This window comes from Hyla sarda, chromosome 12 (genome assembly GCF_029499605.1).
Source record: "Hyla sarda isolate aHylSar1 chromosome 12, aHylSar1.hap1, whole genome shotgun sequence".
Classification (NCBI taxonomy): domain Eukaryota; kingdom Metazoa; phylum Chordata; class Amphibia; order Anura; family Hylidae; genus Hyla; species Hyla sarda.
In genome coordinates, this window is record NC_079200.1 from 68,965,607 (window position 1) to 68,981,306 (window position 15,700).

The following is a 15,700-nucleotide window of genomic DNA, read 5'->3' on the forward strand; positions in this document are numbered from 1 at the left end:
CAGTCATTCAGCGAGCGGACAGCGAGGAGGCAGGTAGAGGCCCTCCTTGTGTGTTACAGCTGTTCAGGACACCGCGATTTTGCCTCAGCGGTGACGTCTGAGCTAGCCAGGAGTAGTTTAGTTTCACTTTAGGCGCGGCAATCAACTTTGAACGCCATGTCTAAAGGGTCAATAGAGCGCGGCTCCGCGATCAGTGCCGCACGCTATTAGCCACGGGTCCCGGCCGTTGTTAGGCCGGGCCTGACCCGCTATGATGCGGGGCCATACCATGGCCCCACGTTATAGAAAGGGAGCAGACTCAGGGCGTACAGGTACGCCCTGAATCCTTAAGTGGTTAATGGGATTCCGTCATTCACACAGCATTGCAGAATTCCGCTGCTGAAATTCTGTTTTCCGTGGTCCGGAAAAATATAAGTCTGGTCTTATATTTTTCAGGACTTCAGCTGCGGAATCTCATTGAAGTCAATGGGGCTGACTTTCTGCCAAAGTCGTGCAGAATTTGTACAGAATGCTAGCGGAGTGCATACAGTTTCCGTGCAGAATCCGCACAAACTTTGACTGTTTAAATAAAGTCTATCTTTTACTGAGCTGCGGAATCATGCAGAATCTGCATACATCCCGCACGAATTCCGCAAATAATAAAAAACTGTGGAAATTCTGCACATAACTAATGTGGATGCAAAATTCACGCAGATATGTGGAACTTCCGTTGTGTAAACACGGCCTAAGGCCAAGTTCAGACGACAGAATTTTTGCACTGAATTCTGCACAAAAATTCTCAATTAATTTATAGCCAATAGACTTCAATGGGATTCCGCTGTCCCATTCACACAGCAGAATTTCCGCTGCAGTAATTTCATTGAAGTGTATTGGCTATAAATTCATCTAGACTTTTCAAGCAGAATTCCATGCAGAATTCAGTGCAGAAATGTTACCGTGTGAACCCGGCCTAACGGTGAGACCCTCCCCTACTCCCCCTGCAATCTGCTAATAAATGTGACAAACTCACATAAGACCCATTAATCTTTTGTATGTTTGTGTATGTTTAGGAAAGCACATGTGAAAAAAGAACTGGAAACAACAAAGTCATGGCCGGAGAACTGGGGCTTCCTCACCACACCTTACAATGAGGTAAAAATTCACTGACAGCAACCGGGCACAGTGGCGAGTGATGCTAATACTGAGAGGCATGCCCCTCCAGAGCTGGTGTCCTATAAATAAGAGCAGCTGTTAAATGTCTTAAGACATTGTGTAACCATTTAATACCTCCCTGAACTGCCAATCAGGGGAACACAAAAAGTGAGCTCAACCGAGTGAGTCCTTAGAATCTTGCTGTTTGTAAGGTGTCAATCCTATATACAAACAAACTTTCCTCCAAAGAATAGTAGGACTTAGCCAGCGCTGAAATGACTTTCACAGGGCCATAAGTAAACCAATGACTTTATTACCCAGGTTCCTTTTTCTAAGAAAGTGTCTGTAGCCGTGAAACACAGTGTCCATTCAGTCAATTCAGCAGAGTCCTGCTATTCTTTGGAGGAAAGTTTGTTTGATAACAGGTTTTAGTGCAGGAAGGCTGCAGAAGGATACTTGTTTTGCTATCTACCTTGTCCAGTGTTGTGTATGATCTGCACAACGCCTTCTGGTAAGCGCTAAATCACATTGAATATATCTTACACTATGGAGTGCTTTTTATTTCTTTTATAGGCCTATATACAAACTGAAAACAAGACCCCCTAAACCAATAGATTCCAGACCACCTAAACCAATACAGACCCCAGGCCAGGCCTATTAAACCAATACTGACCAGGAATATCAGGAGAAAGGATATTTTCAAAATGAATATATTTTATTTAGAAAACGGTAAACTTTAACTTGACATGCCCCACATACAGGGGCGTTTTTATACATGTGTAGGCCCAAAAGTGGGCCTCCCAATCCTAATCTAATCTATTTTAAGATAAGATTTTTTTAGACTTGTAGTGTTTTTTTTAGTGTGTTTTAAACACAGTGAAACTGTTTCAGAAAACTGTGACACTAAACACTAAATATGTGCCTCTTATTAGGGGGTGTTTCTCTTTTGTGTTTTTGACCAATGAGATTAATTGGCATGGACTTTTGGCCCAGACCACCATATGGACTTCCAGACAGGACTCTTCTCTGCAAAATTGCCCAAGCACTTTTCTAGCACCTTTATACAGACTCCCTATTGTTATAGCCCCAAATGGTAATAATGCCCTCCCTAGTGCTTAATGCCCCTACAATATTAGTGGCTCCTCTTGTACTTGCTACATAGAAGTTTTTCCCCCTATGCCCCCATAGATGGTAGACACCCAATAAAGGTAGGTAGGAAGCCATGTAGGTAGGTTGTACTCCCTCCTTCTTGGTAGCTGCCATTTTGAACTATTTTCTCCCACCTTAGGTAGGTAGGTATTCCCTCAATCAGCAGACTTGTCACGATTCGGCTGGCTGGAGGTGGATCCTCTGTGCCAGAGAGGGATTGGCGTGGACCGTGCTGGTGGACCGGTTCTAAGTTGCTACTGGTATTCACCAGAGCCCGCCGCAAAGCGGGATGGTCTTGCAGCGGCGGTAGCAACCAGGTCGTATCCACCAGCAACGGCTCAACCTCTCTGACTGCTGAAGATAGGCGCGGTACAAGGGAGTAGACAAGAGCAAGGTCGGACGTAGCAGAAGGTCAGGGCAGGCAGCAAGGATCGTAGTCAGGGGCAACGGCAGGAGGTCTGGAACACAGGCTAGGAACACACAAGGAAACGCTTTCACTGGCACAATGGCAACAAGATTACGGCGAGGGAGTGCAGGGGAAGTGAGGTATAAATAGGGAGTGCACAGGTGAGAATACTGATTAGGCCTGCTGCGCCAATCAGTGGCGCAGCGGCCCTTTAAATGGCAGAGACCCGGCGCACGCGCGCCCTAAGGAGCGGGGCCGCGCGCGCCGGGACAACACAGACGGGGAACGGGTCAGGTACGGGAGCCGAGATGCGCATCGCGAGCGGGCGCGTCCCGCATCGCGAATCGCATCCCGGCTGGGAGTAATATCGCAGCGCACCCGGTCAGCAGGTCTGACCGGGGCGCTGCGAATGAGAGAACGCTGCGAGCGCTCCGGGGAGGAGCGGGGACCCGGAGCGCACAGCGTAACAGTACCCCCCCCCCCCTTGGGTCTCCCCCTCTTTTTGGAGCCTGAGAACCTGAGGATAAGACTTTTGTCCAGGATGTTGTCCTCAGGTTCCCAGGATCTCTCTTCTGGGCCACAGCCCTCCCAATCCACCAAAAACAATTTTTTCCCTCTGACCGTCTTGGAGGCCAAAATCTCCTTCACGGAGAAGACGTCAGAAGAACCGGAAACAGGAGTGGGAGAAACAAGTTTGGGAGAGAAGCGGTTAATGATGAGTGGTTTAAGGAGAGAGACATGGAAGGCATTGGGGATACGAAGAGAAGGAGGAAGAAGGAGTTTGTAAGAGACAGGGTTAATCTGGCACAAGACTTTGAAAGGACCAAGGTAGCGTGGTCCCAGTTTGTAACTGGGGACACGAAAGCGGACATATTTAGCGGAGAGCCATACCTTGTCTCCGGGAGCAAAAATGGGGGGAGTTCTTCTTTTCTTATCGGCAAATCTTTTCATCCGGGATGAAGCCTGTAAAAGAGAATTTTGGGTCTCTTTCCATATGGTGGAAAGATCACGAGTCATTTCATCCACAGCGGGCAAACCAGAGGGCAAGGGGGTAGGGAGGGGGGGAAGAGGGTGACGGCCGTACACCACGAAAAATGGGGACTTAGCAGAAGACTCGGAGATTCTGAAGTTGTATGAGAATTCGGCCCATGGTAGAAGATCTGCCCAGTCATCCTGGCGGGAGGAAACAAAATGCCGTAAATAGTCACCCAGGACCTGATTAATTCTTTCTACTTGCCCATTGGATTGGGGATGATAAGAAGAAGAGAAGTTTAGTTTAATCTTGAGCTGTTTACAGAGGGCCCTCCAGAATTTAGACACGAATTGGACGCCTCTATCCGAGAAGATCTGCGTGGGCAAACCGTGAAGACGAAAAATGTGTATAAAAAATTGTTTTGCCAACTGAGGCGCTGAAGGAAGACCAGGAAGAGGAATAAAATGTGCCATCTTGGAAAATCGATCAATGACCACCCAAACAACTGTGTTGCCACGGGATGGGGGTAAGTCTGTGATAAAGTCCATACCAATGAGTGACCAAGGCTGTTCGGGGACAGGCAGAGGATGAAGGAGACCAGCAGGCTTCTGGCGAGGAGTCTTATCCCGGGCACAGACAGTACAGGCCCGCACAAAATTAACAACGTACGTCTCCAGAGTCGGCCACCAATAAAAACGAGAGATGAGTTGCAAGGATTTTTTGATGCCCGCATGGCCTGCGAGGTGGGAGGAGTGTCCCCATTTGAGAATCCCGAGACGCTGGCGTGGAGAAACGAAGGTCTTCCCTGGAGGAGTTTGCCTGATGGAGGCTGGAGAAGTGGAGATCAGACAGTCAAGAGGAATGATGTGTTGCGGAGAGAGCTCTACTTCAGAGGCATCCGAGGAACGAGAGAGGGCATCGGCCCTAATGTTCTTGTCGGCAGGGCGAAAATGAATTTCAAAGTTAAAACGGGCAAAGAACAACGACCACCTGGCCTGGCGAGGGTTCAGCCGTTGGGCAGACTGGAGATAGGAGAGATTCTTGTGATCAGTGTATATGATAACTGGAAATTTTGATCCCTCCAGCAGATGCCTCCATTCCTCAAGCGCCAATTTAATGGCCAGTAGTTCTCGATCCCCGATGGAGTAGTTTCTCTCCGCCGGAGAGAAGGTCCTAGAAAAAAACCCACAAGTAACAGCATGCCCGGAAGAATTTTTTTGTAGAAGGACAGCTCCAGCTCCCACTGAAGAGGCATCTACCTCCAATAGAAAGGGTTTAGATGGGTCAGGCCTGGAGAGCACGGGAGCAGAAGAAAAGGCAGACTTGAGATGTTTAAATGCGTCTTCCGCTTGGGGAGACCAGGACTTGGGATTGGCATTTTTCTTGGTTAAAGCCACGATAGGAGCCACAATAGTGGAAAAGTGTGGAATAAATTGTCTGTAATAATTGGCGAACCCCAAAAAACGTTGGATAGCACGGAGTCCGGAGGGGCGTGGCCAATCCAACACAGCAGCTAGCTTATCTGGGTCCATTTGTAGTCCCTGGCCAGAAACCAAGTATCCTAGGAAAGGAAGAGATTGACATTCAAAGAGACATTTCTCCATTTTGGCATAAAGTTGATTGTCTCGAAGTCTCTGAAGAACCATGCGGACATGCTGGCGGTGTTCTTCTAAGTTGGCAGAAAAAATCTGAATATCGTCCAGATAAACCACAACACAGGAATATAAGAGATCACGAAAAATGTCATTAACAAAGTCTTGGAAGACGGCAGGGGCGTTGCACAGGCCAAAGGGCATGACCAGATACTCAAAGTGTCCATCTCTGGTGTTAAATGCAGTCTTCCATTCGTCCCCCTCCCTGATGCGGATGAGATTATAAGCACCTCTTAAGTCCAGTTTGGTAAAGATGTGGGCACCTTGTAGGCGATCAAAGAGTTCCGAGATAAGAGGTAGGGGGTAGCGGTTCTTTACCGTGATTTTATTAAGTCCGCGGTAATCAATGCAAGGACGTGGGGAGCCATCTTTTTTGGACACAAAAAAAAAATCCAGCTCCGGCAGGAGAGGAGGATTTGCGGATAAACCCCTTTTTTAAATTTTCCTGGATGTATTCTGACATGGCAAGAGTCTCTGGAGCAGACAGAGGATAGATTCTGCCCCGGGGTGGAGTAGTACCCGGGAGGAGGTCAATAGGACAGTCATAAGGCCTGTGAGGAGGTAAAGTCTCAGCTTGCTTTTTGCAGAACACGTCAGCATAGTCCATATAAGCCTTAGGAAGACCGGTTACAGGGGGAACCACAGGGTCACGGCAGGGAGTACTGGGAACCGGTTTAAGACAGTCCTTGAGACAAGAAGTACCCCAATTCTTGATTTCTCCTGTGGACCAATCAAGGGTTGGGGAATGGCGTTGAAGCCACGGTAATCCAAGAAGAATTTCGGAAGTGCAGTTGGAGAGGACCAAAAATGCAATTTTTTCGTGATGAGGTCCGATGCACATTAGGAGAGGTTCCGTGCGATAACGCACGGTACAGTCCAATCTTTCATTGTTAACAGAATTGATGTAGAGGGGTCTGGCGAGACTGGTCACCGGGATGTTGAACCTGTTGATGAGAGAGGCCAAAATAAAATTTCCTGCAGATCCGGAATCCAAGAAGGCCATAGTAGAGAAGGAGAAGGTAGAAGAGGATATCCGCACAGGCACAGTAAGGCGTGGAGAAGCAGAGTTGACATCAAGAACTGTCTCACCTTTGTGCGGAGTCAGCGTACGTCTTTCCAGGCGGGGAGGACGGATAGGACAATCCTTCAAGAAGTGTTCGGTACCGGCACAGTACAGGCACAGATTCTCCATGCGGCGTCGTGTCCTCTCTTGAGGTGTCAAGCGAGACCGGTCAACTTGCATAGCCTCCACGGCGGGAGGCACAGGAACGGATTGCAGAGGACCAGAGGAGAGAGGAGCCGGGGAGAGAAAACGCCTCGTGCGAACAAAGTCCATATCCTGGCGGAGCTCCTGACGCCTTTCGGAAAAACGCATGTCAATGCGGGTGGCCAGATGAATAAGTTCATGCAGGTTAGCAGGAATTTCTCGTGCGGCCAGCACATCTTTAATGTTGCTGGATAGGCCTTTTTTAAAGGTCGCGCAGAGGGCCTCATTATTCCAGGATAATTCGGAGGCAAGAGTACGGAATTGGATGGCATACTCGCCAACAGAAGAATTACCCTGGACCAGGTTCAGCAGGGCAGTCTCAGCAGAAGAGGCTCGGGCAGGTTCCTCAAAGACACTTCGAATCTCCGTGAAGAAGGAGTGTACAGAGGCAGTGACGGGGTCATTGCGGTCCCAGAGCGGACCGCATTGCGGTCCCCAACCTTAGACCTTTCAGTAGGAAACTGGTCCGACATCATCTCCAAGTGCAGGGAACATTGCGAAAGAAAGCCACGGCAAAACTTAGAGTCCCCATCAAATTTATCCGGCAAGGATAATCGTAGGCCGGAAGCGGCTACTCGCTGCGGAGGAGGTGCAGGAGCTGGCGGTGGAGATTGTTGCTGGAGTTGTGGTAGTAGCTGCTGTAGCATCACGGTCAGTTGAGACAGCTGGTGGCCTTGTTGCGCTATCTGTTGCGACTGCTGGGCGACCACCGTGGTGAGGTCGGCAACAACTGGCAGTGGGACTTCAGCGGGATCCATGGCCGGATCTACTGTCACGATTCGGCTGGCTGGAGGTGGATCCTCTGTGCCAGAGAGGGATTGGCGTGGACCGTGCTGGTGGGCCGGTTCTAAGTTGCTACTGGTATTCACCAGAGCCCGCCGCAAAGCGGGATGGTCTTGCAGCGGCGGTAGCAACCAGGTCGTATCCACCAGCAACGGCTCAACCTCTCTGACTGCTGAAGATAGGCGCGGTACAAGGGAGTAGACAAGAGCAAGGTCGGACGTAGCAGAAGGTCAGGGCAGGCAGCAAGGATCGTAGTCAGGGGCAACGGCAGGAGGTCTGGAACACAGGCTAGGAACACACAAGGAAACGCTTTCACTGGCACAATGGCAACAAGATCCGGCGAGGGAGTGCAGGGGAAGTGAGGTATAAATAGGGAGTGCACAGGTGAGAATACTGATTAGGCCTGCTGCGCCAATCAGCGGCGCAGCGGGCCTTTAAATGGCAGAGACCCGGCGCGCGCGCGCGCGCGCCCTAAGGAGCGGGGCCGCGCGCTCCGGGACAACACAGACGGGGAACGGGTCAGGTACGGGAGCCGAGATGCGCATCGCGAGCGGGCGTGTCCCGCATCGCGAATCGCATCCCAGCTGGGAGTAATATCGCAGCGCACCCGGTCAGCAGGTCTGACCGGGGCGCTGCGAATGAGAGAACGCTGCGAGCGCTCCGGGGAGGAGCGGGGACCCGGAGCGCACGGCGTAACAAGACTCCAACCCAAGGTAGATAGGTTGACCCTCCCCCCCCCCAATTAGGTAACAATGCAGATCCCCTTCAAAGGGATAGAGTTTCCCCATTAAATAACTAATCGGCAGACCCCCCCAAATAGGTGGATAGTCAATCCATCCCCTACTTCCATTTGTTGTGCTCCCTTCATACACACAAAAAAGCTATACTAACATCAAACCAATCAGCTCCGTAACCCTCTTCCTGCGATGCAGCTATGTGACGACATCATCACTGACTGCTCTGTGACGCCAACGTAAGTGGCAGGGAATGGAACCAATGGACTTTTTTGACATCGAGGGCGGGGATAGCCAACATCAGCTGCGTGTGCATCCACTATTCCCATTATCACTGAGTAGCTGCAGTGAAGCAAACACTGTATTGTCAAGGATAGTCCTAGTCTAGTCACTAGACTAGGACCTTCGTTAACATGATTTTCACTTTCTAGGAATCCTTTGGTAGGCAATGTATTGTGCAGGCCTGAGCTAAATCAATACAGGCCCACACAAGACCCACTAATCCAATGAAGACCCCAGATCCCATTAACTAATACAGACCTCAAACCATAGGGCAACACCATAAGTCCTCAAGAAGCAACCACCAAATAAAACATTTTGGTATTTTTTTAGTCGAGAACTGAAAACATCATGGAAGCTAAAGAGACAGCACCAAAAAGCAAAGTCCCTGACCACATGAACGTTCGGATAGTGACTCCAATGGAACAGTACATTAAGGTGAGAACCCTATGCAGACTGTACAGAAAGGGGTGTAGTTATCATAGTTAGGGAGTAAGACAAGCTGAAACAACATTTTTGAAGATTTCTGCTTGCTGTCAGTGAATTCTGTGTTTATATTTAGTGGCTGAAAATTCAACCTGAGCAAAAAAATTTCAGAGCTGAGGATTAGTTACTGTACAACTGAGTCCAGTCTAGACCAGTGTTTCTCAAGCACGGTCCTCAAGACCCCCCAACAGGTCATGTTTTCAGGATTTCCTTAGTCTTTAACAGGTGACACAATTCTGGTCAGTGAATCAGGCATCATCACAATTATATCACCTGTAAAAGACTAAGGAAATCCTGAAAACATGACCTGTTGGGGGGTCTTGAGGACCGTGCTTGAGAAACACTGGTCTAGATAGTCATCAGAGCTAAACAGTGTGTATTCTGCCCCGACACATTTAAACTGTCTGTACAGGTGTTTATAGAAGTATAATTTTTCCCCCATCTAGGTTGACCCATCACCTGCCCTTCCCCAGACAACCCAAGGCTTGATTGGCTGGAGATCGACTGTCCCATCCCTACAACTGGAACGTTACGGCAAAACCCGGCATCTCAAGGGCGACTTTTGCAAGAGTATGAGCTGGCCGGCAGAAGGGATCGCCTAAATGTATTAGTAGTCTGCCCAGCCCCCAATAGGATCAAATGGAAGCAATGAAACAGTAAAACTCAAGTCATGAAATTTCTATTCTTTTTTCTCGTTTTGAAAATAAACACTGGAGATGAGATGAGTAAATGTTAATAATCTGCATGGAGAATGAGCGGCTAGCGCAAACATTGTAGCTAAAAAACTGATTTGAGATCATCTCTCCTCCAGCCGCATATCCCACTATTTACATTATGGCAGTAAAGGTTAGCGCAGAACAAAGCTGATGGAAATGACGCTCCAGGCGGGGAGGTTAACACCTCTATGATACATCTCAACACATTCATAAAATGGATTTCCACAGAAATGGCAGCACCAGGGCCAATCCGCAATTATTTCATGTTAACCTGTTCCCTGCCAGATGTTCATTGAGGCTCGGAGACCATGTTTGTCGTCACAAGGATCAGGATAGACATTGTCAGATTTGTCTAGGATTAGAAAGGCATTGCTGCTTCCTTCCATAAACAACGCCACACCTGTACACAGAGTCTTATTCACTTCAGTAGAGATGAGCTGCAATATCAGACACAACCTGTAGACACATGTGGCCCTATTTTTGGAAAATCTTTTGTATGGTGCCCAGCAACTCAAGGCTCCGGCCCCCCCTTTTCCATGAAGGGCGGGAATGATGGCCCGCTTCACTCTAGCTTGTCTCTGAGGGTGGGGACCTGAGCACTCAGAGGACAGGTAAATTGCTGGATCCTGTACAGGAGATTGCAGGGGATCCCAGTGGTCAGACCCCCTGGTATCAGACATTTATCCTTTATGCTGTGGATAGGGGATAAGTTGATTTCCACAGAGAACCCCTTTAAGGCCCTGCCATATGAGGAGTACATATTCAGTTTTTTTTTACATAAGGCCCATCCTCCATAAATACCACTTGAAAAGATTGTCCATATAAGGCTAAGTTTCTACTTGTTTGTTTTTTTTATTTTGTAAATGCCAAGAAAAACGCCAATTCGGCCGCATGGCCTTTTTTTGGCCAAAAAACGCTGCAGCCAGATGTTAGCTGTAAATCAATGAGAAATCGCAAAATTCTTATCCCACTTGGTGTTTTTCACTTTTTTTCAGCTCCTTGGCGGTTTTCCAAAATTGCAGCATGTTGAGCCACTGGCGATTTTTTAAATCGTGGCGTTTTTCTCCCATAGAAGTCTATGGGAGTAAAAAAACGCCAAGAAAAACGATATGTGGGTTTTAACTTTGGTGTTTTTCAGGTGGTTTTTATTCTTTTTTGGAATTTAGCGATCCAAAAAAGTGATGGAAATACCTTTTTAATAACATTTCGTAGGGCACCATTAAAAAAAATTAAATAAAAAAGATACAGAAGTGAAGGAAAAAATTGTATCTTACAAAATTTTTCTTTTTTATTACAAAATTTTTATAAATTTTTAAACAGGGATCAATTTATGTGGGCGGGCAGGGACCTAAATATATAGCCGACAATAATAAAAATGTAGTGTGTGTGTTTTTAACTTTTTTTCTTTATTTTTAAATTTTTTTAGTTAGTACTACTACTCCCAGCATGGAACACACTGTTCCATGATGAGAGTAGTAGTACCTGTACTAATTGACAGATCGCCCGTTGCGATCCTCCTGTATAATGTATAGATGTGGCCGGCCGCTCTTCTATGGTCCCCTGCACTGACGTATATATACACCTATTCATATTTCCCGCAGAGAGCTGTGATTGGCCAGATGGTTCCAGCCAAACACAGTTCTCTGTGGGAAATAGGAATAGGTGTATATATACACGTCAGTGCAGGGGACCATAGAAGAGAGGCCGCTGCATCTATACATTATACAGGAGGATCGCAGCGAGTCTCGGGAGTGACATCCGTTGTGATGTGTCCTTAACTGGAGGTGCTACTACTCCCAACATGGAGCACACTCTGCTCAATGCTGGAAGAAGTAGTACCTGCATTAATAGACAGATCGCAACAAGTATCAGAAGTTACACTCACTGCAATCTGTCTATTACTGACACCCGCTGCGATCGTCCTGTCTATAGCAGAGATGCAGAGCGGCTTTCTCCTGCGCTCGCATCTCTGCACTATACTCCGGCCACTCACTCATATTTCCCTCTGAGAGCTGTGATTGGCTGCAACCATACGGCCAATCACAACTCTGGGCAGAAAATATGAATGAGTGATGTTCTATTCATACCACTGGCCGGAGTATAGTGCAGAGATGTGAGCGCTGTATAGAGCTGCATCTCTTCTATATTATGGACGATGGCATTGAGTGTCAGACTGACACCTGGGGAGATATGTCTATTAGTACAGGTACTACTACTCCCATCATTGAACAGTCTGTTCCATGCTGGGAGTAGCAGTAATACCTAAAAAATTTAAAAAAAATTGAGAGAAAAAAAAGTGAAACACACACACACTTTATTAAACATTAATTAAAATGTAGTTATAAAAAATGTATATTTTGTTAAATACCGTATATACTCGAGTATAGGCCGAGTTTTTCAGCACGATTTTTCGTGCTGAAAACACCCCCCTCAGCTTATACTCGAGTGAACTCCCCCACCCGCAGTGGTCTTCAACCTGCGGACCTCCAGAGGTTTCAAAACTACAACTCCCAGCAAGCCCGGGCAGCCATCGGCTGTCCGGGCTTGCTGGGAGTTGTAGTTTTGAAACCTCCGGAGGTCCGCAGGTTGAAGACCACTGCGGCCTTCAACATCATCCAGCCCCCTCTCACCCCCTTTAGTTCTGAGTACTCACCTCCGCTCGGCGCTGGTCCGGTCCTGCAGGGCTGTCCGGTGAGGAGGTGGTCCGGTGAGGAGGTGGTCCGGGCTGCTATCTTCACCGGGGAGGCCTCTTCTAAGCGCTTCGGGCCCGGCCTCAGAATAGTCACGTTGCCTTGACAACGACGCAGATACGTCGTTGTCAAGGCAACGGCTCTATTCCGGGCCGGAAGCGCGGAGAAGAGGCGCCCCCGGTGAAGATAGCAGCCCGGACCACCTCCTCACCGGACCACCTCCTTACCGGACAGCCCTGCAGGACCGGACCAGCGCCGAGCGGAGGTGAGTACTCAGAACTAAAGGGGGTGAGAGAGGGCTGGATGATGTTGAAGGCCGCAGTGGTCTTCAACCTGCGGACCTCCGGAGGTTTCAAAACTACAACTCCCAGCAAGCCCGGACAGCCGATGGCTGCCCGGGCTTGCTGGGAGTTGTAGTTTTGAAACCTCTGGAGGTCCGCAGGTTGAAGACCACTGAGGGCGAATGATGAGAAGAGGATGATGAAGGGGGGGGGGGTGTGGGGATGATGAAGGGGGGTGGGGATGATGAAGGGGGGGGTGTGGGATGATTACAAGGGGATGATGAAGGGGGGATGTGTGGGATGATAAGGGGATGTGTGGGATGATGACAAGGGGATGATGAAGGGGGGATGTGTGGGATGATGACAAGGGGATGATGAAGGGGGGATGTGTGGGATAAGGGGATGTGTGGGATGATGACAAGGGGATGATGAAGGGGGGATGTGTGGGATAAGGGGATGTGTGGGATGATGACAAGGGGATGATGAAGGGGGGATGTGTGGGATAAGGGGATGTGTGGGATGATGACAAGGGGATGATGAAGGGGGGATGTGTGGGATGATGACAAGGGGATGATGAAGGGGGGATGTGTGGGATGATAAGGGGATGTGTGGGATGATGACAAGGGGATGATGAAGGGGGGATGTGTGGGATGATGACAAGGGGATGATGAAGGGGGGATGTGTGGGATGATGACAAGGGGATGATGAGGATGTTAATGACGGGTCTGGATGATGACAGGGGGGGATGAGGTATTTCCCACCCTAGGCTTATACTCGAGTCAATAACTTTTCCTGGGATTTTGGGTTGAAATTAGGGGTCTCGGCTTATACTCGGGTCGGCTTATACTCGAGTATATACGGTACATTTTTTTCCCATCACTACTGCATCCTTTTTTTTGGTACCAAACAAATTTTGGGGAAACATGCCTTTTCCAAAAACAATGCCATATGTGTCTACAGGTTGTGTCTGGCATTGCAGCTCAGCTCTATTGAAATATAAGATACTCAGCTGCAATGCCACACTCAGCCTGTGTACAGGTGTGGCGTTGTTTATGAAAGGAAACAGTAATGCTTTCCTAATCCTAGACATTTGTCATTGTCTATACTGCTTCTTGTGACGACAAACATGGTTGTCTCTTTTGACTTGCTGGTTGGTTTCTCCAGAGTATCCCTTAGGACACGTTCACACGTACAGGATCTGCAACATATTTTTGCAGCATATTTTCTGCAGCTGATTTTGCTACCCATTGAAGTTAGAGGGTAGCAAAACCAGCTGCATAAAATATGCATCAGATCCTGTACGTGTGAATGTGCCCTTAAAAATGGATTTTCTGGCATTAAAAATCATGGCTGCTTTCTTCCATAAACACAACAAAGAAAAGGGTGTTCCCTGTGTATTATCCTTCAGAAAGAGTAAAGAAATAACAGGTGAATTGGGTCACTCACCAGATGAGGTTGTGCATTTGCAGACACAACACTCATATAGGCCAAAGAATGGTGGATCATCAAATGGCTGCTGCTCCTTCCAATTCACAAGGCGTGTATTGGTACAATAACAGCCTCCCAAACAATAACTCCTTCTGGAAATATATGGTGCTGCCACTATCTAGTGATGTCAGTGAACAATTTATGAGAACCGTACTGTTAGTATGTTTTTTTTGTTTCGTTTTTTTTGTTTGTTCACCAACCTTACTAGTTCCTAGCATCGCCCAACATTCCCTGAAGGAGGTGTCGTCTGAGAGGTTGTTATTTCCAAAATCTCTGCATGCTGTCAGTGTCTTGTACAAACCTAATACATATCAGGTAAACACACATGTAAGTCCAGCACTGTATCCAGTCTAGACAACCCTTAGGCTAAGTTCTCATTGCTGTCGGGCTCCACTATGTGGGGCTCTGTCGGCAATTCCGTTGATTTTAATGGAGAGAAAAATAGTGAATGCTTTTTTTTTTCTCCACTAAACTCAGGTAAACTACCAGATCTCCAACACACCCCATTCAAGTCAATGGGATCCGTCTCGACTCGGTGGAGTCTGTTGTGCTCCGACCTGTTTATGGCGCCATTTAGCGCAAAAAAAAAGAGCCAAACAGACCCTTATCCAGATGGAGCACGTCAATGTGTACTTAGCCTTAGCTGCACACAGCTTTACCCTGTCCTAATAGTTTGGAACAATGTATGAGTGCTGGGAAAATTTTTCAGTCAGGGCCCATGCACACAACGGAAATTCCAAGCAGAGATTCCAGTGCAGCAGCTTCCCTTTGTCTTCAATGGAATTCTGCTACACCATGCACACTGTAGAATTCCACAGCTGAAAGTCTCCATGCACAAAAATCTGTAGTGTGCATGGGCCCTACGTGTAGGTCAGAGAGGGCTTTCTGGAATGCATACAAACATAACAAATGTTTAGCTTAGGTCAAGAATTGGCTTAAAGAGTACCTGTCATCAAACCATATTTACTAAACTAACTCTGATTATATTCCTTAACTACTCCTAACACCCCTCCTGCTCTTAAAAAAATGTTCTGAGCTTTAAAAGCTGTGTATCATACCTTTCCCCTTGCACATATTGTGTGACCTCCCGACAGGAGAAAGTGGGCGTTCCCCAGCAGGAGCAATGTCACTAAAGCCTGCGAGAGCTGGGACTCGCCATGCCCCACACGTACTTCCTGAGTTTGGACTTCTGAAAGTCCTGGTGGAGACCAAACGCACTGTTTGATGAAGTGTCATATAATTACATAGGGAGCAATATATTAAGAGTTTCGTTTGGTGACAGCCTCAGGTACTCTTTAAGCCTTTGAATCTGGACAAGACTTTAGACTTCAAGCAGACAGCTTATGTGTGAAGAGGACTGGTGCAAAAAATATATCAGAAAGCTTATGGCTAGGTTGTAAGTTATATTTTCCCGGATAGAAACCTTTCCAGCAATTCTGAGGGCATTGGAGAAGGTGGTTGGGATTAGGTATAGGTAGGCAGTAAGGTCTATAAGAAAAGGTGGCATTGTATGCAGAGGATATTCTTTTATTTTAGGGGGGTATCAAGGGACTCATTGGATCAGGTTATGGAAATTATTTATGGTTCCTATTCAGGCCAAATAAATTGTGATAAGTCAAATCTTCTTTTAATAGATGATCTGACTTGTAACTAGGGTTTCTGAAA

At 47.6% G+C, this 15,700-nt stretch overlaps 1 protein-coding gene across 2 annotated transcripts in view; it reads left to right on the plus strand.

Moving 5' to 3' along the window:
* Positions 1-9,601, plus strand: part of CIMIP1 (ciliary microtubule inner protein 1) — a 34,707-nt gene extending 25,106 nt beyond the window's left edge. For both annotated transcript variants that reach the window (XM_056547476.1, XM_056547477.1), the window contains 3 exons: positions 1,050-1,131; positions 8,708-8,812; positions 9,307-9,601. In XM_056547476.1, coding sequence (XP_056403451.1) covers positions 1,050-1,131; positions 8,708-8,812; positions 9,307-9,462 — 343 coding nt within the window. In that variant the 3' untranslated portion in view covers positions 9,463-9,601. The remainder of the gene's footprint in view (positions 1-1,049; positions 1,132-8,707; positions 8,813-9,306) is intronic.
* Positions 9,602-15,700: the final 6,099 nt, after the last annotated feature.